General features: G+C 50.0%; 1 protein-coding gene across 2 annotated transcripts in view; it reads left to right on the forward strand.

Moving 5' to 3' along the window:
* ZNF516 (zinc finger protein 516) overlaps positions 1 to 26612 on the forward strand; it is a 91556-nt gene that overhangs the window by 22034 nt on the left and 42910 nt on the right. For both annotated transcript variants that reach the window (XM_069467864.1, XM_069467865.1), the window contains exon 2: positions 19183 to 21116. In XM_069467864.1, the coding sequence (XP_069323965.1) occupies positions 19346 to 21116 (1771 nt within the window). In that variant the 5' untranslated portion in view covers positions 19183 to 19345. The remainder of the gene's footprint in view (positions 1 to 19182; positions 21117 to 26612) is intronic.

The following is a 26612-nucleotide window of genomic DNA, read 5'->3' on the forward strand; positions in this document are numbered from 1 at the left end:
AGGAGCACAGAGGGAGAGGCCTGCGCGTCACATCACGTTAGGGATTAGTCTTTTCAAAATGGATTCATGGTTTTGGTCTTTACAGCTCTGCCTTTGTCTTTTATAGCTTAGCACGTCTAAGGGGAAAGGTATAAAGTTTGTTTTGCAAAGGGGCCGTGCTTGCAACGCTGCACCCCCGCACGGCGCGTCTCTGTCGGATCTGGAACCCTGTGCCGGCTGCGAAGTCACCGGGTCGGCCTTTCTCTGATGCAGATCGGTTCCCTGGGCCCGAGGGAAATGGCAAATAGGTTTTTTAAAAGGCCTCTTTCTCCTTTGAGTTTCCTTGACTAAAGGCTCGCTCCTCCATTCCTGCCAAGGAAGAAAGTCTTTTATGTTTCTTCTTCCCCGCTCTGCCTGTAACTGCCAACTCTGAAGCCCGGAGCCCGGGCCAGGGAATCGTCTCTGGACACACGTCACTCTGAGATGCTGGTCTCGCCTCTGCGGCCCGTCAGTGAGGGCAGCCAAGCCGGGAATAGGTTGGTGCTTAGTGTCGCAGACAGACACTGAGGACAAGGTGTCCAGCAGACAGTGGGGGTGCGATCGCCCTTTCTGTGCCTGATGTGAGCGAGCCTCGAGTGGCACAGAGAGCTCTGGGCTCTGGCAGGGGCACTTCCGGGCTTTTGTGGGTGCGTCGGGTCCCCCGAGGTTGCCTGAAGGCGAGGAGCGGGTAGCTGCCCTCACAAGACACGCTTTGGAGCTCTGTGACTGCATCCAACACCGTGGCTCTGCGTTGCTCACGATGCTCAGACTGTCAGCAGTTCTCACCTGGCCCTCCCCTTACCTCCTAGGGGTCCCAGGATATACCTCGCCAGGTCCTAAGTACATTGGGATAATCTAAAAAAAAAAAAAAAGGAAAAACCGGAAAGAAACCTCTTAACCTTTTTGTAAGTGAAAGATCATGTCACAGGCATGGGGTGCCAGAGAGGCCTTGCAAGTCCAGGAGGCCAGCATCCCTGCCACCGTGTGTCACCCTGTCTCCCCACGTAACTTTTGGAGGACCTGCACCCCTGTATCCCTCACTCTTGGGGTTTCCCAGCAACGCTTCCGAGATTCCGCCTGCCAGCTGAGACAGCGCAGGTTCCCCGAGTGCCAGAGCCGGTCGCTTCCTGCGGCGTGGAGCCCACTGCAGACGGCATCCCCGCACGGTCACGGGGAGAACGGGAAGTGACGCCGTCTCACTGCGGCGGGTCTCCCCACCTGTCTGTTCTCTTTGCTACAAAGCACGTGTACTTTGGGGTTGAGAAGATAGACTTTCACGCACTGCTTATTGCTCATGCAGCAGAAATATTTTATGCCTTTTAAAGGATAGTTTGCAAGTGTCATTTTTAAAGCTCATCATCAAATCCCTCTGGAATGACTTTCGAGTCCCGTGGGAGAAGTGGCCCCCTCACCGTCACGTGTGAGGATCGAGAGAACCCGGATTTAAGTGGAATGCTTATTCTGATGGGCAGCTCAGCGTCGTGGTCACAGGCTGGCTCCCCGATCTGACGGTGTCTTTTGTAAACTCAGATGCTGCAGGGGGCGGTGAGCAGTGCTGCCCTGTGGGTCCGTCCGCAAGAAGAGGAGCCGCCCGGGGCGTGGCATTTCTGTGGTCAGCGGAGTGACGTGTGTATACCAAGCGCGGCACATGCCGGGAGCACTGTGCACACACAGCAGGTCTTTGCTGGCAATATTTTGATAGCCCGGACTGAAGCCAGTCCGGATCGGTAAAGCTGGTCCAGTTAGACATCCCCTTGGTTATCTCTGGTGCTGAATTTCTGCTGTGAGTGCTGTGTGCTGCCCGCTGCCCTCAGGGATCGGGAAGTTCTGCTAGAAATCTAACTATAGCCTTTTGCTAGCAGCCACACTTGGGGTGCTCTAATTTCTTCTGAAAACATCTCCTGTAGCCCCAGAAAGGCCTCATGTGTTTGCATCATTTTTTTTTTCTTAAAAGCAGTAGCAAACATTTCTTAAAAACACAATTAATACCGAACTTTTGATCATTTCAGAATCTGAGAGGCCGAGTGGAGTTCACTCCTTCTCTGACCAGTTGTAGCTCCTTCCTCTGCCTGAGAGTGAAACATTGAACCAGGCACATTTGGTGGTGTCGTCACGCCATTTGCATATGCACAGGAAAGTCAGGTTTGGGTCAATTAGAATACCTTCCTGTTCAATTTGTCTGACTTCTGTTTCCCCGTCTTGGAACTGCAGTCAAGCTTAAAACAACAGTTTTTACTTTGACCTCAGTGTAAGATCTCTTTTCTTGGCATAGCTGGAAAAATATTGAATGATAGTGAGTAGAAGAAAAATAATTAAACAAGAACACCTAATTGTGAAGCTGCCTGCGTTGCTGCTTTCTCTGTGGACATAAAGATCACAGAGTGAATTCGGGTGAAGCTCTTCAGGAATTTCCCCTGACAGGCAGCCTGCGTGAGCAAATCTGTAGAACCCGGTGCTCATGTGTGGGGGACGTTCTTTTTGTTATCTGGGAAAGTATGGCTTGAAGGATGTTAGTTTGCATGTGAGCAAGACTGACTTTTTTCTTTGCTTGAGTTTGCACAGCTTGTTACTACCTGGGCGATGTTTTTGGGCAGACATTGGTGTCTTCCCTTCTGGGAGGCGTGCCGCGGCCCACGGCAGGACGCAGAGATCAGTTAATTATAAACTTGGAGCGTCCCTTCCCCTGTGCCGTCATGTGTGGTGTTTGCCCGCGTGGCGGAGGGAACGGTTTCAGTGTTCACCGGGCAGGTCTTGGCGAGGTGGCCGCCTGTCTCCCGCTGCTCTCGAGGGCCACGACAGGCCTGTCCCGCGCCCGTGTTTCTGCCTCCAGGACCTCGCAGAAGCCTGTGCGTGCTGGGCCCGCGGGTCCTTACGGGGCAGTGGAGGGTGGTGCCGACGGCTTTTCCCTCGTTCCCAGTAATTGTGTGGGTTGTTTGGTTAAAGTCTCAAAATGGTTTGATTTAGATTTGCACGAAGGTGGCTCTTGAGTTTGGAGGACCTAGAACCTCCGGTGGGGTTCCTGTCCCATGTGCCTCGTGGCGGTGTTGTGGCCAAGCTCTTGGCCTACAGAGGCAGGTGGCATTCGTGTGGCCTCCGTGGGCCCATCAGCGGATGCTGGGAAAACCCTTCTGTGAAAAAACACTCTGAAAATAAAGGTAGACACTGGGAGGATAATATTAAATATAATATTAATCTGAAAGATAATTTGATGCAAAAAGGGTAGAAGGAAGAGCCCATGTGTTTCATCTCTGGGTTTGGGGAGAATGGTCTGACTCAAAGCAGACGCTGGGCAGGGGAAGAGGGGCTTCACTTAGCACCACACAGCCGGAGGGCGGGAGGCCAGCACCCTCCCTGTGTAGGTGAGGGTGCTGCGGCGAGAGGCTCTGCCCGGGGTGAGCTCCGTGTTGGCAGACTCAGCCGGCAGCTGAGCTGGCCGTGGCGGGTGCCTGGAAATACCTGCCCACCTGTGAGGGGCCCGAGTCAGCCTGGGCTCCCATGTTCCTAGATCTTGGATTGGAGACCTTGAGAGGAGAGAACTCGAATTTGCTGAGTGCTGGCTATATGCCAAAATCAGACACCGGCATAAGCCCTTGATGTACATTTTTTTATTTTGCATTTGGATTGCAAGATTGCAAAACATTGTGTCTTATGAGTGAATTTCTGGCATCTGCAGAAATTGCAGGTGACTAATGACTCTCCACCCCCAAATTTCCTTTAAAGGCCACATCCCATAGGGTGATCCAGGGCTTCGCAAACGCTATGCTGCAACATAGCAAACGCTGGTCGTGCTGATGCTGAAACTTGAGGCCTAAATCGGAACAGAGTGAAGCTTCTTGCTCCTTTTGTGAGCGACTGGGTTTATTGAAAAAGAGGGAAAAACAGGGTCGATCAGTTCCCCCCATTTTTGTCACTGGTCGGTGGCTGACTTGCCGAGTACCCCAAACCACTGCCTCTCGTTTTGAGTGTGTCAATTTGGGGTCTTAGAGGTTCGTGGTCCCGGCGCATGTGGCTGATGGCTGGTGTCTGGTCACATTTGTTGCCCCTGGTGCTATTTTGTGTTTAGATTGTGTCCCTTTGTCACTATTATCCATTGGTCCTTTTGCTGTGAGGTTAAGGGACTTTGGGCACATTCTGGTAACACCTGAATGGACTATTCCAGGCCTTGGAACGCAGGACCTGGAGGGTGGAAGAGAGTGGGCTCTTGGTCCTGCTGAGGGACGGTGCTCACACGCCCCACCCTTAGCGTCTTCATCTGTAGTGTGAGGATCGACCCTCAGAGACACCAGGATCACGCTGGATAGTGAGTGCTGGCAGAAATACTCCTACCTTAGTGCAGCGCAAGATGGGTTATTTATTGTGACGGGGTCTCTGTAGTCCCGGCTGGAGTGCAGCGGCACCGTCACAGCTCACTGCAGCCTCGCACTCCTGGCCTCGAGCCATCCTCCCGCCTTGGCCTCCCAAAGTGCTGGGATTACAGGTGTGAGCCACCACGCTGGCCTGTTATTATTAAAATGAATAATTTATTATTTGGTAATAACAGTTGAGGGGGGAGGTTGGGTTTAGCCTCATTCAGCGTTTGGGTGAGTTTTGCCATTTGCTGGTTTGTGGACACATCAGCGGCCTGCGTGACTCTGTGCAGAAATCCAGTACGATGTTTCCTGGGCGTCACTCCCATCTGTGGCTGAGCTCCTTCCTGGCCTGTGTTGAAAAAGACGGTGTTCTGGTGACTTTGGCGGATTGTGTTATTTGGGATGGGGCAGCTCACCCGGCCGCTCCTGCCTCACAGGTGCCATCCAACATGACATGTCTTTATTGCTGGCATGTTCTGTCTCTCCCTGCGGGATCTTGACGCCCCGCTACCAGCACGCTTTGTGGGGGGCTGGCCACCAAGCTAATCTCCATCTCCATGGGGCCGTGGTTGCCCTTGGGTCACCCCGAGTTGTAACAGGAGAGCCGCTGGCTCCAGGGACAGCACCCTCCGTGCCCTGAAGGTTTGCGGGTTGGCTTCCTGCCCGCTACTTCGCGAAGCCCCCGTGTCACGTCCAAGGAGGGCGGGCCACTCTGCCTTGGCCAGAGGGGTCGCAGGCGTTGCAAGGTCAGGGGTGCTGAGAAGTGTTGCTGGCGGCGTCATGTCAGACCGAGGGAGACTCAGTGCCGGAGGACGTCCTGAGGGGGACAGAGGGGTTGTCTTGCTGTGATGTGGCCCCCGAGCGTGGTGCACACGGGCTGCCACTTCCCAGAGGATGCTCGTTTGGGGCTGACCTCAGTGGCCAGTGTGGCGTGCAGGCCCCCCGGGGCTGGCAGCGGTGACACGTTGAAGGACCTGCCGTAGGTGGCTTTGCTCACAGTTTCTCAGACGCTGTGGTCGGCGGGGAGGGCTTTGCGACGCTCATTAGTGGATAGATGATGCTGTGTAGCATGGTGAGAAGACGGCCCTTCGCACCTTTAAACCGCAGCGTACCTGACGCGCAAGGTAAAGTGTCTGCAAGTGGCGAGTGTCGTTTCAGATAAATACCGTCATGTCCTTTGGGCCTTGAAGATGAGGAGCCACTTGTCACCTCCGAAGTAGATGGGTGTTTTCCTCTGTGTCCTAGTAAAGCCGCCGGCTCAGAGGGTGGCATTGAAGGGAATTTTCTTGCCTGATTCTGAGACTGGATCAACATGTTCTTAGAAAGGAACCTCCTTGGGTTTAAAAAACGCTGATTATTCTAGCGCCCTCTGCCCCCCAGACCCAGTCAACGCACACCTCTTTTTGCCCGTGGTTCTAGCTTTGAAGGTCTCCTGGTACTTAGTTAGCATAGCTTCCCGTAAGAGATTTCAGAACTGGTTTGAGAAAGCTGCCCTTATCTGAGATAGGATGCAGGGTCCATGTATTTAAATGAAGGTGTGTTCTGTTGAAGAAGGAGGGAAAACTTAAGATTGTTTACAAATCCTGAAGCTCCTTGTTGAGAACATTCTAGAAAGGAGGTTCTTACGTACAAGGAACATCTGCAGACCTGTTTTCTTTGCCACATACATATGGTATAATACATGATAACCTATAAATGCTTTGAAAAAGCGTCTTTCTGTGTGCTGTGTTGTCTTACTGGCCGGGCTGCTTGATGCTTGTCACGTGCCCTGTGAGCTCAGTTGGGCCTGGTGACAAATTGGAAGCACTGTGGTCTTCCCTTCCGTGGCCTCCACTGTCACAGATGAAACAGGTGGCCCCTGAGCACGGTTTCCCCTGCCAGCCAGCGCCGTGTCGCGGGCACGATTAGCGCAGCAGAGCGATTTGGAGAGCAGGGTAAGACTCAGCGCAAATGTAAAACGAGAAATTGAAGGCGGTATTGTAATATGTGTTTGTATGGTTAGCTTGGAAATAGGATTTTAAGTATGGAACTGAGACATCAACAGCATTTGAATTTAGGATTGGAGTCACAAACCTGCCCCCACAGTACCTCAGCGAGTTGTGTCTTCTCAGCTGCATCAAGTGTGCAGAGGCAACGGCACAACTCAAGCCTGATCCTCCGTTCTGACGGTCAGGGCCTGACCGGGTGTCCCAGGAGAACGTGCCAGGAGGAAGCCGGGCTGTGTATGGCAACCCCAAATTGTGACACACACAATTGTGACACGCATCCTGATCGGCTGGACCCTTGGGCGGATTCCTCATTAACATGGAGCTGGGAGGCCCGGGGGGTGGCCTGAGATGGGGCTGATCCCTGCACAGAGCGTCACACGCCAGTTTCTGTGAGTTAGCAGCCGCCAGGTGGACGGCAGCTCGCTCTTAGTTGGTGATGGATAAAAGAGGTGAGATTTTGGGCTTTTACTTGAGCAAGGTCTCAAGTGTGCTTATCCTCTTGCCTCCAATTCTTTTTTTTTATTTGAAAATATTGAAGGGGGTACAAATGTTTTAGGTTACATGGATCGTTTTTGTAATGTTTGCGTCCCGGCTGTAGGTGTGCCCGTCACCCAGATAGTTTTCACGTTGCCCGTTAGGTTGGTTTTTTCCCCTCCTCTCTTCCTCCCCCGGGTAATTTCCACTGAGTTTTACTTCCCTCTGTTCACGGGCAGGGCGGTGCTCTGCTGTTAGTTCCAGTTTAATAGTGTGTACGTGTGGTGTTTGTCTTTCCAGTCTTGAGAAAGTCACTTAGGAGAATGGTTTCCAGTTCCATCTAGATTGTTGCAAAAAGGTATTATTTCATCTTTTCTGTGGCTGAGTAGTACTCCATGGTGTACATGTGCCACATTTTATTAATCCACTCAGGAATGGATGGGCATGTGGGTTGATTCCACGTCTTTGCACTTGTGAATTGTGCTGCAGTAAACATTTGAGTGCAGGTGTCTTCTTGATGAAAAGTCTTCTTTTCATTTGGGTAAGATGCTCAATAGTGGAATTGCTGGATCTTGCCTATAATTCTTAATCAGAGTCCAGGTTTTGTTGCAGAGCAAGGTCCATGAATAGGCCTCGTGCTGGTAACCCCAGCGTGAGAAAGGCGTAGAAGGTTCTGCTTAAGCAGTTTAAGCTGCCAAAGAAACGAAGCTGGGAGTGTGTGCTAAGGTGAGCCAGACGTCTGTCCTCTCCCGCCGGCCACTGCTCCCGACTGTCTTCATCTAGAGTGGCAAAGCATCGCCTTCAAGGAGCGAGCGAGTGTGGTGGCATCTCATCATTCTTGCTGGGACCTGCCTGTCCTGCTGGAGGCAGAGAGTCCTGGCTGCAGGTGGACGAGGAGCTCAGGCCGGGGCAGGGTCACGGGAGGGAAGGACGGCCTCTCCCCTTGTTTATCAAAACTGTAGTGTTTATCAGAGAACAGTGAGACAGCAGCTCACGCAGGTCATCGAGTTGGAAACGTACTTTGGAGCCATTTCGTTTTATTTTTTTGGTGCCTCTGTAGTTGGGCAGACCAGCCGCGCGCCTGCTCCAGTGTTCCTCCTCTTCCACAGGGGTCTGCGCGTGGCGGCTGTGTGGCGACGCGGGGTCTTTGGGAGACGGGCTTGCGCTGAGGTCTCTCTCGGGTGCCTGTTGAGCGGGAAGTTTGTGAGCAGCCTTGTCTTTCGCCAATCCTGCTTCAGTGGTTGGTTTTCATAGACGCTGATTCGTAATTTTCCTGCACCAGAAGCAACAGTGTCTGGGAACAAAAGCGCAGGCTCCACGGCCCCGTGGGCTCCCTCCTGCCCTCCTCTCTGCCCGGGCCAGGCTGACCCCGGCCGAGGCCCCGGCAGGCCCGAGTCCTCGGTCCCCCACCTGTGCTGGCTGCGGCCCTTTGAATCTCCATCTGTCCCCAGCAAGGCCTGGCACATCTGTGCACGTTTGCACTGGACAAATCAGAGACTCGGAGTCCAGGGTGGTGTGTGTTGCTTTGTGCTTCCGGTGGGGCAGTGGGGGAAGTGGAATGAGAAGAGGGAGAGAGAATGGCTGTGTTAGTAGGATGAACACGTCACTGAATCACAAACACCCACTGCCGTGCTGACCTTCATTTTAAATACGGACCTTGCCACGACTAAGTAGACCGTCCAGATGTAGTCACTCAATTAGTGTCATGGTCTTTGGGTTCTTGGAAAATGTTTGCAGGCAACTGTTGTGATGGCTGTTTGTCTCTGTGTGACACAGGGTGGTCTTGTCCCCATGAAACATTATCCTAAATAGTCCAGGCTGGGGTAAGGGGTAGATAGCTCTTCTCTTCAGGGACCTAGGAGGTGGGGGTTGGGTGCTTCGACATTAAAAAATCTGCCTTGTTATGTTTTATGTTTACATTACCAAGAGCTGTTGCTGGGTAAGATGCTTTGGGTTAGAAAAATACTGCTGTCCTCATTTCTGCAAGATCATTTGCAATCACTGCAGATGCAAAATTTTCTTAATTTTTGTAGCTGAATAATATAACAACATTAGTATGGGGAATTATGGTGGGATTTTGCTTATTTATCCTTTGTTGTTCCATGCAAGGAAAGTGTAGATGGTCTTTTATCTTCGACACTTAGAACTTGCAGCGATGTGTCAGTAAGTGTGTTTGAAAAAATATTTTCAGACAGGCAGTGCGGGAGAAATCCTGTGGAGATGTGACATCATGTTTTTGTCAGGGATTGCTCTTTGTAAACACTCTCTGATAGATCACTCTCCTTAAGCGGCTGAAATATCCAACTGCTTTCAAAGGTGCTGTGCATGTTAGTGATAAACTAGGTCATGTTATTGGCAGTAATGGGTCTGGAAAATTTAAACTAGTTAGAGCGTGGTGTGCTATGTATAGTAAGGCGTTCTTGGAAGGTTTGTCTTTTTGTAGTTTTGATCCTTTTAAAGTATTGATTGGTGTTTGTATAATGGTAAACAAAATCTTAAATAAATTTCTTGCATGATATGCCTTTGAGTTATCCTGTCAAAATAGACTCCATTTCAGAGTGTTTTTACAGAAAATGTGTAAGCAACTGCTTAGAATTCAGTGAAATTGATTATTGAAGTGTTTATTTTTTCCCATGAGCTCTTAATGAAGGGATTTTTGGGGCTGACTTTTGTGCTAAACAGTACTACCTCGGAAGGTAATGTTTAACAGGATGTTTTATGGCTTACTGCACATAATTGTTCCTCTTTGTACTCTTGGGCACAGTTCTTTCTTTCAGCTGATGGTGGGGACCTCGAGGATCTTTTACAAAAAGCACAGAGGAAAGAGATAATGCTAGATAGGTATCAATTGCAATCTGTTTTCTTACACTGGGAGAGAAATGTTGGTTTTAATCTCGAGGTTGGAAAATAGGTCAGTATGTATGTTTGAAGGGGGAATATTTTTCTTGGCTATTGGTTTGCCAATACAATACCCCATTTGTAGAAACAAATTTCGGTTAAAATAGATTTTACAATCAAATAATAGAAATTAAAAAAATATGTCTTGTAATGACTAGGAAGTGTTACATGGTAAGAAAATAAAAGTTTCTCCATAGTTGTTTTGTTTTCACTGTTGATAATTTCTAAAGGAATTAAAAAAATTATATCAGACACTGAATTATTTAACAGTTTTTACACTTTTCAGTTTGCACTCAGGAAAAGCCTCAAAGCCACTTTTACGTTGGATTCTGACTGCAGTTTATCTCTAAGGCCTTCTGATTTTCCATTTTTATTTAAAAAAAGAAAGTTACAGGTCTTCCATTTTCTCTGGTGTGCCCCAAGTTTTCCCTCTTTCTGAAGGATTCGCAACTCTGGCTTCACTGTCGTGGTGCAGGGAGTGAAAGGAGTGGAAGTGAAGAGCCGGGGCTCTCATGGCTCGTGGAGGGAGTGGCGCGTGACGTGTTCTGTCTCTGTGGGACGCGGACTGGCCCTGCGTGGCCACGGGACTTCATCTGCGCCGCCAGTTTGGGGAGACGCAGTTCTAAGCTTCTGGAAATGGGGCTCTTAATGGAAATGTTGACAAGATCATTAACTATACTGGCAGTGCCGGCCGCCCCGGGAAGGCTGGATTTACCTCCAAATCCCTCGCGCCGTCCCTTTGTGGCAGAGGAGGGGCCCTCACGGCGCCTGTATCTGCAGACAATTATAGAGCCAGCCCGGACTCCCGCATTCTGCTTTTCTTTCTGGTTTTGTGAAGTTTACTTTTTTAGTGACAAACAGATTGGCAAAGTAACTACTCAATATGAGACCTGGGAAAGAGTAAATAGTAAATAATGAGTGGCAGCAATGTGTTAATTCTGTACAGCAAAGGAACAATATGGGCAAGGAGAGGCTGCTTCCCTCTGATAGTAAAACACCCCCCCCCCCTTATTTTCCTGTGGACACCGAGTTACTAAAGTCTCCACAACTACTTTGAATTTCCCAGGATATGTTATTAGTGACTAAGGAAAGAAAATTCCCACATCCTTCCTCGTTTATTCTCAGACTTCTCTGAATGGGATAAGTGATTGTATTGCGTATGGGGCTGCACGCCGCCCCCCAGGCCAGATCTGAGCACCAGCCTGGGTATTTTAGTAAAGGGACACCTGGGCGGCTTCCACATTCGTGTTGTTTTATTTAGTTTGGGAATACATGGCCCTGTCATCTTTCCAGTTAGCAAATGTTGTTCTCTCTGGAAGGTGGAGTTCTCTCTTTTCTCCTGAACCAGGGATTTATTTGGGCCCTTGGACGGTGTGTGGTAAACAGCTTCCTGAAAGCTGGTAACCTCTTGCAGAAGAATGACGTGCAGGTCATACATGCGTTTTGCTATGCATGGAGTGCTGACTGCAAAGCCCTGGGCCGAGGGACTGACTGGAGCGAGTCTTGCGTAAGGATCGGAGTTTGTGTGATAAACCCGTATCGTGGGCATCGCGCTGCATTTGGGGGCTCACGTGTTGGCGCGTGCTTTGATTTATTTGGGAGGTGCCCAATAATGTAAAGGAAACCTTTGTTTAAGAAAGTGGAGTTTTGCCGTCCTCCACCGCGCCCCGTTTTCTGAACAAAGCCCACCGGAGACGGGCCTTGGAGACGCGTGCTCTTAGCACACTGCGCTCCGGCCGCCTCCACGGCAGGTTCGTGGTGGGCAGTTGGGCTGCGTCTCCGCTCGGGCTGCTCCCTGGGATAGTGGGGTTTTGTGTCCTCGTTCCCCTGGTGGGGGGTGGGTGGAGTTTCTTGTGAATGCTGCTGATTCTGGTCGCCTTTTATTCATTTCTTCTTATTAGAGTGGAAATGTAGCTTGTTCATAATGGATTATTGATTGGTCTGAGAACAGCAGCCGCCTCAAGGCCTTGTCAGCACCCTGCGTGCCCCGCCAGCAGTGAATGCATCGCTTCATGAGCAGTCGGGACCCCGGTCTGGGGACTATAAGCCTGTGATTGTTGCTCTCGTACAGAATGGTTTGTAGGGAGAGGAACTCTTCATTGTTGTTATGGAATTTTTCCCCATTTGTTCAAAGAATAGGCTTTTTGTCTCAGTAGTAAGATAAGCTTGTCCAGGATGTTAATGATGTATTTTAATTCATGGCTCATAATACTACAGTGTAACTCGTGAAGCCGGGTTCATTGTCTCCCGGAGAACAACACACACAGTATACCAACACCCCGCCTGGCCAGCGCCCACTCAGCACACGCTTGGGTTTCTGGGCAGACCCTGGAGCCGTGGCCTGGAGTAACTTCCCCAGAGTCGCCCTCCAGAACCACGAGGAGCGGGAGTTGCTCTTTTGATTTTATGATTTGCCTTTTGGAGCCACAGCACTCCCTTGCAGATAACCCTGTAAATATCTTAAGCATTCTGTCTGCCCTGGGCCTTTTGGCATCTTCCCGGCATCACGATTCCTCACATTCCACTCCAGCCCATTCTCAGGAATCCCGTCAGGGAGGACGCTTGCTCCTGCGTCCAGCCCTGGCTGACATCGTGCCCCTTGGAAGGTGATCAGAGGGGAAGCAGACAGGCCTAAGCAAAGCCACATGGCTTCGAGGAAGCCAGAACGGTTTTTTAGTATCGTGATATGGTTAATTAATGAACCAGAACTGAAAAAAAATGCCAGACCAGATAGTTATTTGAAAAACAGCCTGACTTTGGTTTTGCTTCCCCAATCTGACAAAGGCTGGCTGCAGAGATTCTCGCAGGAAACGGCACTTTCAGTTTTCCAAGGGCCTCTTTGTTCCTCCTGGGTGTCTGCAGCTCGGCTCTGCTCGGTCTAAACAAACTTTAAGAGCTGTATTGTTTGGGGAATTGCTCTATATGGTAGAGCATGTTTGAAAATTAGCCGTCTGATGCCTTGCTCAGGATAAGATTTTGACAGAGTCAACTTAGATAGTTTTAGGGAAATCAGTACAAAACCAGCCAGCTTTTGTTGTGTACTGGTTGAATTCACAGAGGAATGGCAAGGTTTCCTATCGATCAGAGACATGCTTATTATTTTAAAATATGAGATATTTTGCATTTTTTCCCCTGACAATGCTATATTTAACTGGTCAGAAAATTATCGTTGAAAATATGGAAGAGAAAAGTCAACAGCATTGCTGGTTGTATAACCCGAGAAGTGGCAGCAAGGATATCTGAAATCAGCTCGGGTTCTGTGATTTGGGCCGGTGATCTTGGGACTTCATGTTGTCTGCGAGGTTCGCAACTGGAGGTGGTGGGTGGATTTCTTTTATGTCTCTGGGCAAGCTTCTAAAACATGAGAAAGCAATCTCTTAAAATAATGCTTTCCATTAGAACAAATTGATACTATTCAGATGATTTTTCTTTCCTTGACTTTCTTTTGAAAACTAGAATTAACTAAAGGTAATTCCCCAAACTGCATTCCTTAGAGTCCTCCGAGCAGCCTTGGAGCAAAGGGAGGTGGACCAGTGGAGGAGGGGCGAGAGGGGCAGAGGCTTACCACCTCCCCCCTCCCCAGCTGCTCTGCCTTCATTTGCTGCACTCGCAAGTGGGATTTATTTGTTTTAACTTCTTTTGTGAAAAATTTCCCAAATCTGTAAAAATGGAAAGAGTAACAAACGAACATACACGCACCTAACATTTAGATCCAGCAGTTAAAATTTTAGTACATTTGCCTCCCCTCTCTCCTTGTAAAACATCTCTCAATATTTCATGACACATTGCCAAAAAAATAAGAACATTCTCCTGTATTACCAATTTAACAGAAGTAATAGTAGTTCTCAAATATTGTCTAATGTCCAGTGCATATTCAAGTTTAATTTTTATAAAGAGTTTTGGAGCTAAAATGTGTTCAAACCTATCTTGTAGACGATTATAGCTGCTGGTGCAGGAATTTTTAGTTGTATTAAATAACCTGCGGTAGTACAAGCTATAAGGGCCCAGTAGACATATAGGCATTATTATTTAGCTATTTCTAATTCAGCGTTTTAAGCGGCTATTTTGTCCTTTTGAATTTATTAAGCCATATGTTGTCACTGTCATTGACGAGGCATCTTTGGATACTGCATTGACATTTGGTTCACTTATTCGACAAGTACTTATTAATAATATCTAAGATGTATTGACCATTTACTGTGTGTAAAACATTGTGTCTTGCATGAATTAATTTAAACCTCCCCAAAGTATAATATTGGTATCATTACTATCATTTACATTTTAAAGGTGAAGAAATGGACTGAGGAACAGAGAGGCTAAGACACTTGCTAAATCACACAGCTGATTTGAGTTAATGGCAGAGCTGGGTTTTGATCCCAGGTAGTCTGACTGTCACTCACAACATGTTGGGGCACCTGAGTCTGTCCCATGGCAGAAGTGGGTCCTAGGGGCCGTGCCTGAGGAGCTGGGTAGGGGCAAGGACGCAGCGGTGAGTGAGCGCGGGCACTGGGGCATGCCTGCCTGCCGGCCGGGGAGCAGGGCGCCTGGCTGTGGGCTGGGGGTCCGGGTGGTGGGGGCGGCCAGGCCCTTGTAAGGCCAGCTTGATCTTTAGGGCGGGAAGAGCCTGTGAAGGGTGGAAGTCTCCAGAGACCGGCCCCATCTGCGCTCTGGAGGGATGGTTTTGGCTTGCGGTGCGTGCGTGGGTCCGAGAGTGCGTCGGGAGCACACAAGGCGTGTGTGGGAGGCGGGGCAGCCTGGGAAGACCCGGTGTCCCTGACTCGGTCCCCGGGAGTGTGGCGTTGCTCTAGTGCTAGTGCTTAGATTTAACCCACACCAGCTTGAGTCCCCCGTGAGCTCAAGTTCCCTGGGAAGACCTGGTCAGTCCTTGCAAAAATGGTAAATGGTCTCCCTCCCTGGCCTTCTGGAAACTTCTCTGTGTCCTGCTGGTGTGCTGCCAGCACATTGTTTTATGATGGTGTGTATGTTTCCATGTTTGCTTCCCTGTCTGACTTGTGAGCTCCTGAAAGCGAAGTGCTATTTCTTACTGATCTTTGAATCTTCAGCTCCTGATATGTGGCCTGGAGCTCAGGAAGTGCCTGTTGTAGAGAAACCTTGTCAAAGTCGCATTGCACCACCCTGGATCGGGGGGAGCACGCTCTCCTCTCCTGGAGTTCTCGGGGGAGTTCCTGGCTGTCCCTTCGCACCTGTTCTGTGTGTGTCCTTTGGCTCTGTTACCATGTGTTTTCTTCCCCGCTATCTGTGTTGGCCTGAGGCTTTGCAATGCCCCTTTGTAAAGAAGTTCCTGTGGTGTAGCTGGGGTGAGCCCTGGGTGCACATCGCCCTGCAGGGAAACTGTTTCAGCAGCTCGCCAGGGTGTGGGTCAGGAAGTGATTTTTCTGCACTGTGTCAGGTCGGAAGCACAGTGCGCAGGGTCCTCACTTACAGAAGGGATTTATTAGTTGAAACATTTGCCCACAGATTAAATTCATCCCAAATTCAGCAAGTGTAAGTAATTGAGGAAAGTCACTTAATGTCACGTGTACCATGTAGACCAAAAAAGAAAGAAAAAGAGAAGAATGTCCCTAAGTATGGCGGCAGTCTCACCGTGTGTATTTAGAGCTAGTGCTTTATTTGTGTGTTTACATGATTATTGTGTAAAGTTTAGCTGCGTGTTTTGGTTTCCGCCTTTATAGCTTGTCCTCTCTTCATCCCCCCCTTTCTCCATTTTACTGCATTTTTATGTTATGAATACACATTTTTCCTTTAATCAACATTTTATGTTTTCTTATTTTTCTAAATATTAAATTACCCAAGTTATTCAAAATCAAATATATTTCTTATTTGAGAAATTTTATAAGGGATTTTAAAAAAGTAGCTTCAAACTGTTCATTACAGTTCATCCCCAGAGAAACGCACACGGGCACACACATACACACGCACACACATACACATGCACACACGCACAGAGCCACTGGAAATCTGTTTTAAAACCCTAATCAGCAAGTCATATTTATGCCTAAACAATTAAATTATAGTTTTGTCTGGCAAGTTCTCAATTTCAGCCTTGGAAAACGTTTGCAATACATCTTGCAACAACAACAAAACTTCGATGCGTTATAGGCAAACCGTGGGTCCGGTTCGCTCTCTGCCATCGGTCCCGACTTGGCATCCCCTTTCCCCCTCCTTACTGGTGTCGCTGCAGGACTTCCTGTGTTCACTCAGGTTGGGCAGCAAGCTGGCATGTAGCCGCTCCGCAAGCCCAGTGTGCTTCAGGGAAAGCTGGAACGCCAGCTCGCACTCCCTTGAGGACATAGAGCAGCTCAGGACCGAGATGGCTTTGGCTAGAACTGAGCAGTGTGACACTTCATCACAGGGCGGGCGAGGGACCAGAGTAAAGGTGGAGACACTGTCAGACGCCCTCTGCTGGCAGGGGCTGGTGGTTTTTCCAAAGACAGCAAGTAGTGCCAGGGGAGCTGGGACCCTCTGATAATCCCTCTAATTGGGGCGGCCGCCCGCCCTGCGTTTGGAAGTTGGAAGTTCTGAGTTCCGCATTCCTGCTCTTTTCTGGAAGTGATGCCCTTGTCTTAAATAGCAATTTTTGCCTGCAGCAAAATGATTACAAAGATCTGTAGATCTGGCCCCTGAGTAACTCCAAGGAGAGTCAGTTGCAGGGAATTAATTTTTGACTGTTTCTTTAACTTTGACTGTTCCTTTAAAGTTTGTGAGACACTTTATGAGTCAGTGGAGGGCCTCAGGAGGGACTATCAACGGACCTCTGGGCAGGGGCAGCTTTGTTCCAGTTATGGGTTCCCTAAGATGATGGTGTTGTGGGCTTAAATTGTTGGTCACCGTTACATAGTACTTTTTGCATTTCTACATTTATGTATTTTCCCTTTAAAATGTTTCTAAGTCTCTTGCAGGGGTTTCCAGCAGGGCTTATTTTTGAAAGATGGGGGTGGCAGGGAAGGGAGGAAGCGGGAGAGAAAAGTGGCTTGTTCTGCCCGCGAGGCGCAGGGCCTGCCCGTGTGGGGCAGAGCTGTTAAGCTGGTTTGGAGGGAAGGCCTCCTGGAGGATGGAAACTGTTCTCCATTCTCTGGGCTGCCCCAGGGCGCATGTCCCGCTTTGGCTGGGGTGGGGGGTCCAGGCTGTCACCAGGAATGGGCTTGCCAGCGCAGTGAGCAGGGACAGAGGTGCAGGGCCCTGTTAGGGGTGCAGGAGGGTGGACGTGGCCTGGGACAACGTGGCCTGGGGTACTGGGCCTGCTGCTGGTGATCGGGGCTGGACGGGCCGAGTTCCAGAGACAGGGGTGACGCCATGTGGTGACAAACACTCCTGGAGAGAGCGCTCTGGGTCTAAGGGGCTGCAGGGCAGGAAGCTTCTTGGAGGCAGAGAGAGCGGACTGGGAGTGGGCTGGGAGTGGGCGGGGGTGTCGGCAAGTTCCCCTTGAGCAGGGATCTGGGTGGTGGGTGCCCCCCTGCACGGCTGGCTGGCGCGAGGGCTGCCGCTCTGTGGAAGGAGGCGGGCACTGGTAGCCGCAGAACACAAAGTTTTGATGATTCGGGCAAGTCTGTGTACTTGAACAATTCACTTTTGCTATTTCAAGGTCACCTGTGGGCTGCCCTCACGGGCCTTCCCTGGTCGGGGGCTCCCACTCGGAGTCTGCGCCGGCTCCTGGCTGTTTGACTCTCGAGAACTGTCTTGACATTCGACATCCTTTATGGACGGACAGACATTATTGGCCTGCTGGAGTCTGTAAAATTATTTTGGAGCCCCCAAATTCCAGGGTTTTAGTTGGTTTTTCTTCTGTGAACTCATTTCTATATGGTTCTTTAAACTCATAAGGTTTTTATGCCAGATTCAGTCACTAAGTTAAATAGCATGTTTCATTCATACTTTTACTTCAGATTCAACATTTTTGCCGAGGGTGGTGGGGAAGTAAGGCCTGGGGGAAAAGGGCTTCATGCAAATCTTTTGCCTTATGAAATCATCATCATAAATGATGTACATCCTCCAGCACTTGTGCCAAGACCAAAACAGTTCGACAGAATAGTTTAAATTATCTTAAAGTCAATTGTCATGAAGAAATGTTGTTGGTAAGGGAAGCTGTGATTTCTACTTTTTCCTGCAGTCAGGAATGTTTGGGCTCCCTTCTCTGCGAGCTCCTCTGCTGAGCCCTCTGCTGGCTCTGCCGGACCTGCCGTGGTGGAGGGGGAGGACCTCTGCGGGGCAGCTTACGGGCATCTTGCCCTGCGTGTCCCCCAGCCCTGGTGTTGCCCGCCCTGTGCTGCACACAGGCACATGGGCCAGCTCTGCCTGGCTGGCCTTGGCCTATGGCCTGGTGGGAGGGAGGGGTGCTCAGGCAGGACCTGTCCCCCTCTCTGTGGGGAGGATGGGCCTGAGGGGACAGTGGCCATACAGTGTGATGGGTACCTGCTGTCATCAGGCTCGGGTACCACGTTTGAGGGAGACCCAGTATCATTAGGAGAGGGCTGTGGGTGTCTGCCCCGTGGGGAAGTGGCGAGGTCGGAGCGAGAGGCTGCACGGCCTCTGGGATGGGCTCTGCATTGGGATTAGGACTCAGTCCTGTGGCCAGAGCCTCGGGTCCCTTCAGGGGAGAGTGGCAGGGGCCCAGGAGCAAACACACAGGGCAGGAAGGGAAGGGAGGCTTTATGTAAGGGGCACGGGGAGCGAGGCTGCCACGGGCTGATCTTGGCTGATCTGCGACAGAGCTCGTGGCCACACACATGTGGGAGCGGTGCCAGGCAGGACAGCTTCTGCCCAGGGTCCTGCAGCCGCTGTTCAGGAGCTCAGGGTGCTGGGTGCACGCTGCGTTGTTTCTCCCTTCTTAACGGAAGACTCATTTCTTTAGACATAATCATGTACAGTCACGACGAGTTGTGTCAGGGATGGACCATGTATGTGGCAGTGGTCCCATCAGATTGTAATGCCTTATTTTTACTGAACCTTTTCTGTGTTCAGATACGCTAGTCTCACTGTGTGAAAACTGCTCGCACCCCCCATGCTGTACAGGCTCGTAGCAATAGGCCGCACCACACAGCCCAGGTGTGCGGGAGGCGGGGCCACCTGGGCTGGGACTCCACTCCCTCCTCCCGCCCTCCCGCCAAGTGTCCTCTCCTCTCTGTCCCTCATGGCCACACAGGCTCCTCCCGGGTAGCCTGTGGTCCTCACACCTGTACAGACTCTGGTACCACATTCTTTCCTGAATGATTTGGTATCTTATTGGTAAAAGAAAATTATTTTAGTACGTAGTCATTTACAATTATTTTCATTAACGCCACAATTCATTATCGATAATTATTTGTTACTGATTTTTTTAAAGAAGGCGAACAGCTACTTGTTCACTTATTTGAATTTTTGTTGGACTGGATGGGTGTTTTTATGGAATGCCTGCGTGGGTGCGCAGCGGTGCTCACGAGACTCCCTGTGTGTTGCAGGTGCTGGCCGCCGGCTGCCATGCTCTCCACGTGAACGTGCGCCCCTCGTAGCAGCGCGTCCTCGGGGAAGCGGTGAGCCCTTCTGAGAATGGAGAGATAGGACCCCGTCGCGGCGCCCTGCGACACAAAGCCGTGCCGCCACCCGCGCCGCGCTGTCCCTCGGATGGATCGTAGCAGAGAAGCCGAGATGGAGCTGAGGCAGGGCCCCAGCCCCACCAGGGCTGGCCGGGGCCACGAGGCGGACGGGGACAAGGCCACGTGCCACAGCTGCTGCATCTGTGGCAAGAGCTTCCCCTTCCAGAGCTCGCTTTCGCAGCACATGCGCAAGCACACGGGCGAGAAGCCCTACAAGTGTCCCTACTGCGACCACAGGGCTTCCCAGAAGGGCAACCTGAAGATTCACATCCGCAGCCACCGCACGGGGACTTTGATTCAGGGACACGAGCCGGAGGCGGGCGAGGCCCAGCTGGGCGAGATGCGCGTGTCCGAGGGCCTGGACGCCTGCGCCAGCCCCACGAAGAGCACGTCGGCCTGCAACAGGCTCCTGAACGGCGCGGCGGACGGCGGCAGGGTCCTGAACGGGGCGGCGGACGGCAGCAGGCTCCTGCTGCGGAGCAGGAAGGGCGCGGAGGCCGCGTGCGCGGAGGAGGCCAAGGCCATGGCCCAGTGCTCCTTCTGCAAGAGCCAGTTCGAGCGCAAGAAGGACCTGGAGCTGCACGTGCACCAGGCGCACAAGCCGTTCAAGTGCAGGCTGTGCAGCTACGTGACTCTGCGGGAGGAGTCGCTGCTGAGCCACATCGAGAGGGACCACATCACCGCGCAGGTACCCAACGGCGGCGAGGCGTGCGCGGAGAACGGCAAGCCCGAGATGAGCCCCGGCGAGTTCCCCTGCGAGGTGTGCGGCCAGGCCTTCAGCCAGACCTGGTTCCTGAAGGCGCACATGAAGAAGCACAGGGGCTCCTTCGACCACGGCTGCCACATCTGTGGCCGCAGGTTCAAGGAGCCGTGGTTCCTCAAGAACCACATGAAGGCGCACGGCCCCAAGACGGGGAGCAAGAACCGGCCGCGGAGCGAGCTGGACCTCATCGCCACCATCAACAACGTAGTCCAGGAGGAGGTGATCGTCACCGGCCTGTCTCTCTACGAAGTCTGCACCAAGTGTGGGAACCTGTTTACAAACCTGGACAGCTTGAACGCCCATAACGCCATACACCGCAAGGTCGAGGCCAGCCGGACGCGGGCCCCGGCCGAGGAGGGGGCCACGGAGGGCCCCTCGGACACCAAGCAGTTCTTCCTACAGTGCCTGAACCTGAGGCCCTCGGTGGCCGACGACGTGCCCCTCGGCGGGCAGGCTGGAAGGCGGGTGGCGGAGCTGGACCCCGTCAACAGCTACCAAGCCTGGCAGCTGGCCACCAGGGGCAAGGTGGCCGAGCCGGCTGAGTACCTCAAGTACGGGGCCTGGGACGAGGCGCTGGCCGGGGACGTGGCCTTCGACAAGGACCGGCGCGAGTACGTCCTGGTGAGCCAGGAGAAGCGCAAGCGCGAGCAGGATGCGCCGACCACGCAGGGCCCCCCAAGGAAGAGGGCGAGCGTGCCCGGGGACCCCATGCTGCCCGGACACCTCGACCCCAGGCCGGCCGCGCGCCCCAGCCGCAGGGCTGCGGCCACCACCGGCCAGGGCAAGTCATCCGAGTGTTTCGAGTGTGGCAAGATCTTCCGCACGTATCACCAGATGGTGCTGCACTCCCGCGTGCACCGCCGTGCACGCCGGGACAGGGACGGCGACAGCGACAGGCCCGTGCGCACCCGCTGCGGCTCGCTCAGCGAGGGCGACTCAGCCTCCCAGCCCAGCAGCCCTGGCTCGGCCTGCGCCACCGCCGACTCCCCAGGCTCTGAAGACAGCGGCGAGGAGGGCGCCCCAGAAGCCGCACCAGGTGAGCCAATCATACCTAGGTGGCCCTGCTCCAGGTAACCCTGAACCCGAGAGCGTGGGCTCGGGTTGTCCCTCACCCAGGTGGACCCGCACCCAGGTGACTCCATACTCAGGTGCCCGAGGAACCTCGTGCCCAGGTAGCCCATGCCCGGGTGGCTCTTGCCCAGGGTCCCTGTTCCCAGGTGGCCCCACACCTGGGTATCTTGCCTCCAGCCTGTGCCTAGAGCTTGCGCTGGCGGGTTGCAGACTCAGCACCTGCGGGCTGACTTGCTAATTACCCATCTGTGTTTGCACAGATTAGCACTGATGGCCTCTTGGGTTGATGGTCTCTCCTGGGCATCAGTAACACTGAGCAGAGAATGTGGCCAGGGACCCCTTTGAGATGTGCCTCTCTCTTCCTTCTCTGTCCCCCACCCAGGTCTCACCATATGACACATACATGTGCACACGCATGCACATGCTTGCACACAACACAGGCACACACGCTCACACACACTTGCACACATGCACATGTGGACTTTCCTGAGCTTCCTTCCTCTTTTATACCAAACAGTTGGGTATGTATCTTCATATCGGTGTGCACTTATAATTAATCTCTTTGGATTCAAGTAACCCCATGGGTTTAGAGACAGTTAATTGGAACAGGTGACTTTCCAAATAGCAGCTAGGTACCTATTTAAAGATGCGTGACCAACTTTGCTTTCATAATTCTTCTTCTTATAAATTTTAAACATTTTGGTATTTGCTTCATTAGTTTTTGCTTTGGGTAATTGTTTTAAGTGGAAGGTGATGTTTCAATTATAGAACTTGTAACTTTCTCCACAAAGCCAGGGGTGTTTTTGTCTTCTCCCTGCGAACTGGTTAACAGGTGTTGCTTTTACCTGAGAGCTTAGGACAGGTGGAAACCACAGCCAGGTGCAGGGCTGCTGGTGTTCTGTAGTGAGGAAAACGACTGTCTCCCACTTCTTCAAAACCAGACAGAAATCAGTGTTATTTTTTCCTTGTTAGAGATTTAGCCAAGTCTTCGGGGCAGAGTTTAAATACCACAGGTTCATACCTGTGTTATATGAGGGTCTCTTACACTCAAATGCATGTTGAATCAACAAAAATGTAGACAACAAGTCGTTGCTCCGATCCTTGGAGAAACCTGTGCGGAATTTGCACACAGCTGTCAGTGTGTTGATGAGTCAGTGCGCGCTAACGCGCTACGCGCTGGTCCTGCTTCACTTCTTGGGAGGAGCGGGAGACTGTGGTATTCTCTGAAAACACACTGCTCTTCCATCAGCTCTGTGGGACTCTCCTAATAATTTATCTTGCAAACCTCGATGACCCAATTGTGATGCCTGGTTGGCGTTTTTCAAGTCCAATTCTTGGTTTTCTTTTTTTATTTTTACAACTATACGTTTTACTGCTCGTGTTCCAGTAATACTATGACCACCTTTTGGAGCACACGGTGGATAAAATATTAGGCTAGCACTGTATATTTTTCCCTCTTGGAAGAGAAATATTTTAATCTTTGGGAAATCTCCTGGGCTGCACCCCCATCCGTGGTGGTGGTCAAGGAGTCGGTAAGTTGAGTCGGTGGTGCTTCCACTGTCAAGGGGATGGAAGGACCAGATTATTTTCATTATAAATTGGAATTTACTCTTCTTTTTTCTTCTCAGGTTCATTAAATTTTAGAGACTATTATTTCTTAAAGACATTGTATTTATTTTCTCTGTATGTAACTTATTTTTTGAGAAATTTAATATATGCCTCAGGTGATGCTGTAACAAGATATATATCATTAAATTTAACAAAAAGTTGGCAATAGAATAATAAATAGGATGTTATAACTTACTGAGAAAGGAGAAAAATTTATGACATTGACAGTCATAAACTATTGAAGAGCTGTGGAGGTCTACAGAGGTCACTTTTTTGTAATCCCCAAGGACAGTATCTTTCTGCCTAAAAATACAAACTTTTCTATCATAGCAGGAATCTTTAATGGTTTAGTGTAGCATTAAATTACTGATTCACAGGTTTTCCTTAAGGAGAGAGGCCATGTTACATTGATTTAACTGCTCTCGAAACACTCTGATTCATAGGGTTTGGCTAAGGCCTTTGAAACAGCTACTTTGGAAAATGGGTATTTTGGATCCTACGTTTTGATCTGTAGCTTGCCTTTTTTTCCTTAAAAAAATGCATACAACTTTGGAAAATGCCTTTCCTGTTACTAAATAGATTACTTAGGTTTTTAAACATTAAAGTTATTTTAAATTCTCATGGAACTTTGATGGGATGACTGGTAAAATTATCAGAGTGAGTATGTAGAGATTGAGGAGCAGAAGGTAACAGTTCTCACAAGGCCTGGTCAGCCTGCTCGCGGCAGCAGTTGAGATTAGAGCTCAGAGTTGTGTGCCGCAATTTTACCTGAACATTTTTTTTGACATTCGGGAATGGATCTGAATGCTGTTTCTGGATCTAGAAATAATTTTCATTATTAGATTAACTGAAAGGAATTTGTTTTTCTCATGAAACCTGTTTTGTCGGTCGGGTGTTGCCCTGTGTTTCTTTGGAAAGTTCTGACGGTCAGTTCCCGACAGCCCTTGTTCCCGACGTCCCACAGGACAGCAGCGTCGCGGACAAGTCAGGGGCTGCACGTGGGCTCCTGAGCTAGACTGAAATCTCCATGGGGACGGTAACGTAGCACTGATAGAAAAGATGCTTTTTGACTTCTTAAAAAATTAATATTTTTATTTAGGGAAGAAGAGAAGTGAAAGGGCTTGTAATTGAAGTTTTTAAAAATCAGCATTTCCAAATGCAAAGCAGAATTAGGGAGCTTAGAAGCCACCACTTAGGAAAACTGAATGTTGCTTCACAAGCAAACAGAAACCTCAGGTGTACGGGCCAGAATAGAATTCTGCCCAGAAAGCATCTGGGTGACCTACGGAAGATAGAAGGATCCGGAAAGGCCGAGAGCATCTCTGAAAGGTTTGCTGGGTGCGAGTGACCGCTGGCGGAGTCCCTGCCGTCCCGAGGAGCGCCTGGCGTGGGGACGCAGCCTCCAACGCACACGCAGCGGGAGCCCGTTGCCGCTGTTTACCTGCTTAGCGTTTAACTAATTCGACTGCCCAGTGTTTGACCATTTCCTGTTATGCTAACGTGTCCCATCAAATCCATATTCACTCCACCGAGCCCACCTTTCCTGCCTATCTTTGGGTACTCCCTGTAACTCAGCGGGCAGGAAGCCCCCAGGTTTTAGGAGAAATTGCAAGTATATCCGGCCTCCCCTACCCACGGCTTCTACCTCTGTGGACTCAGCCAATTACAGATCGAAAATATTAAAAAAAAATTGTGTCTGTACTGAACATGTACAGACTTTTTTCTTGTCATTCCGTAAACAACACAAAACTATTCGCAGCGTTCCCAGGTATTAGGTGTTACAGGTCACCTGGAGACGGTCTCTGGTGTGCGGGAGGGTGTGCACAGCTTAGGTGCAGACACCACACGTTTTCTATCAGGCATGTGAGCATCCCTGGATTGGGGTATCTGAGGGAGGTCCTGGAACCAAGTCCCCCAGGGATAGCAGGGGACGACTGTTAAACTGATTTTGACCCACAAAACTGGCACATCATGCGACTCAACCTGATAGATTAAGGAAAGTGCTTGGAACAGGTGCCAAATACACAATTTGAAGAATTAAGAGTTTTCAGAAGAGAAAAAGTCTGCTTGAAGGGGGGAAGGAAAGATAATGAAGGCAAGAGTCGGATTTTCCTTCAGGAAGTCTCCATTTTCCTGTATTTCTGCGCTTGCGGCCAGGGAGGCCGGTCCTGTGCCTTGCCGCTCCCTTCCCCTTGACTAATCGCACTCGGTCGCTTGACCGCAAACTGAGACAGGCTCGTGCTTTGCGACTGGCCCGTTTTTCATGAGGGATTTGTAGACTGCTGTTAGGATCAAGTATTTGCATATACAGTCAGCACACACCTTTACATATTAAAACAGATTGCGGTTTTAGATCTATATTTTACTAGAATTTTTAAAAAGCTAGGGATGATGCATCTCTGGAATTAAAGGTTAGGAAGTAATATTTTCATTTCTGGAATTTTACCTGATTTTGTATGCATGGTTGGTGTAGTAATATCCATTTAAAGGAGGCCTCCTTTCCTGCTTTATTTACAAAGGAAGCCATTGGTTTCAAAGAAGTATTTTCACAGATTAGTAAGACATTTGGGCGAACTGTTAGCTGCCAAATATGTTCCCGTAAAGATGTGCCAAATCTGAGTGTTACTCGTGTTCTTTCTTTTAACTCCAGAATAATCACTTTCAGCGCTATGAATAAACTGTATTCCAAATTTAATATGAATACTGTTTTCATTTAACAATGTAGTTGATTATTGAAATATATTATTCAAAATATAATTCAGTGGCCACCTGATGCCTGGGTCATCCTATAGAAAATTTACATACGTGCGCCTGAGTGTAATAGCTGAAACCCCATGGAGAATGGCAGCTGCCCTCAAAATCATAAAATCAGGTTGTTCGTGTGCATGATAATCCAGTGATTGATCCCAATGTATGTTATTGGAATGGTTTGTTCATTCAGCTAGACAAGTGGAGAACATTTTTGATATTGAAATAATGGTCAGGCTTCCAGTCTGACAGGTTATTTTGTTTCCTTTGATTTAGAATTAATCTATGATGTTATTGGTTTTTTAAAAAATTGATTATTAGATGATTCCTGAGAATGTGATTTACACAGATTATTTTGGTATTAGACTAGAAAATTATAGGAGTGGAGTGGATTGAAATTTTCCATCTTTTGAATAAATATTACTGGGCCCTGCTGTGTCAAAACTACTGGAAGATGTTGAGCCAGGGCATAAGCCCTCGGAAGCCCCGTGGGTGGATAGGTAAACATCAGTAAGGGCCTTGACATGCCGTTAAACATGTCACTTCAGGGTGACTTGGGACGTCTTGAAGTTCAGGTGTGAAGAAAGGGTTGCAAGTACTGGCTTGGGAATCTTCAGAAACTCTGAACAGAAGGTTCTGGACAGGTTGTACCTCACACCAGCAAGAAAAAGAGTCTCTGTGGTTTCTATGGCGATAGCCTACGCTCCACTTAGAAACAAATTCTTGATGTTGTTTTGAAACCCCAGTAACAGAGGGCACGGTGTTTGTGGGTTGGGAACAGAGGGAATTGCTCGTGCGGAGCTGCCTTGGGACCAGACAGCACTTGGAGACATCAGATTCCTCGGTACCTTTTAGCTGTCCACTGATTTGACGTTCTGGGTCAGAGTTTCTTGGGTTTTTTTCTTGAGTTGAAGACCTATTTCTTTGGATTTAAAGGTCTAGTGCTTTGAGGGGTGCTGCTGGTATCTGTTATTAGTGTTTCCAAAGGATGTTGTGATCTGTACAAGTTCACTTACGTCTATTGGTAACCGTGGATCAAGCACCCGTCTGTGGACTAGGCTGGGAACTCTTCTGCTAAGTGTAAAATTTTCTGATAAAAATGCGT

The sequence above is a fragment of the Eulemur rufifrons genome, chromosome 5 (assembly GCF_041146395.1).
Source record: "Eulemur rufifrons isolate Redbay chromosome 5, OSU_ERuf_1, whole genome shotgun sequence".
In the NCBI taxonomy this organism is placed as follows: domain Eukaryota; kingdom Metazoa; phylum Chordata; class Mammalia; order Primates; family Lemuridae; genus Eulemur; species Eulemur rufifrons.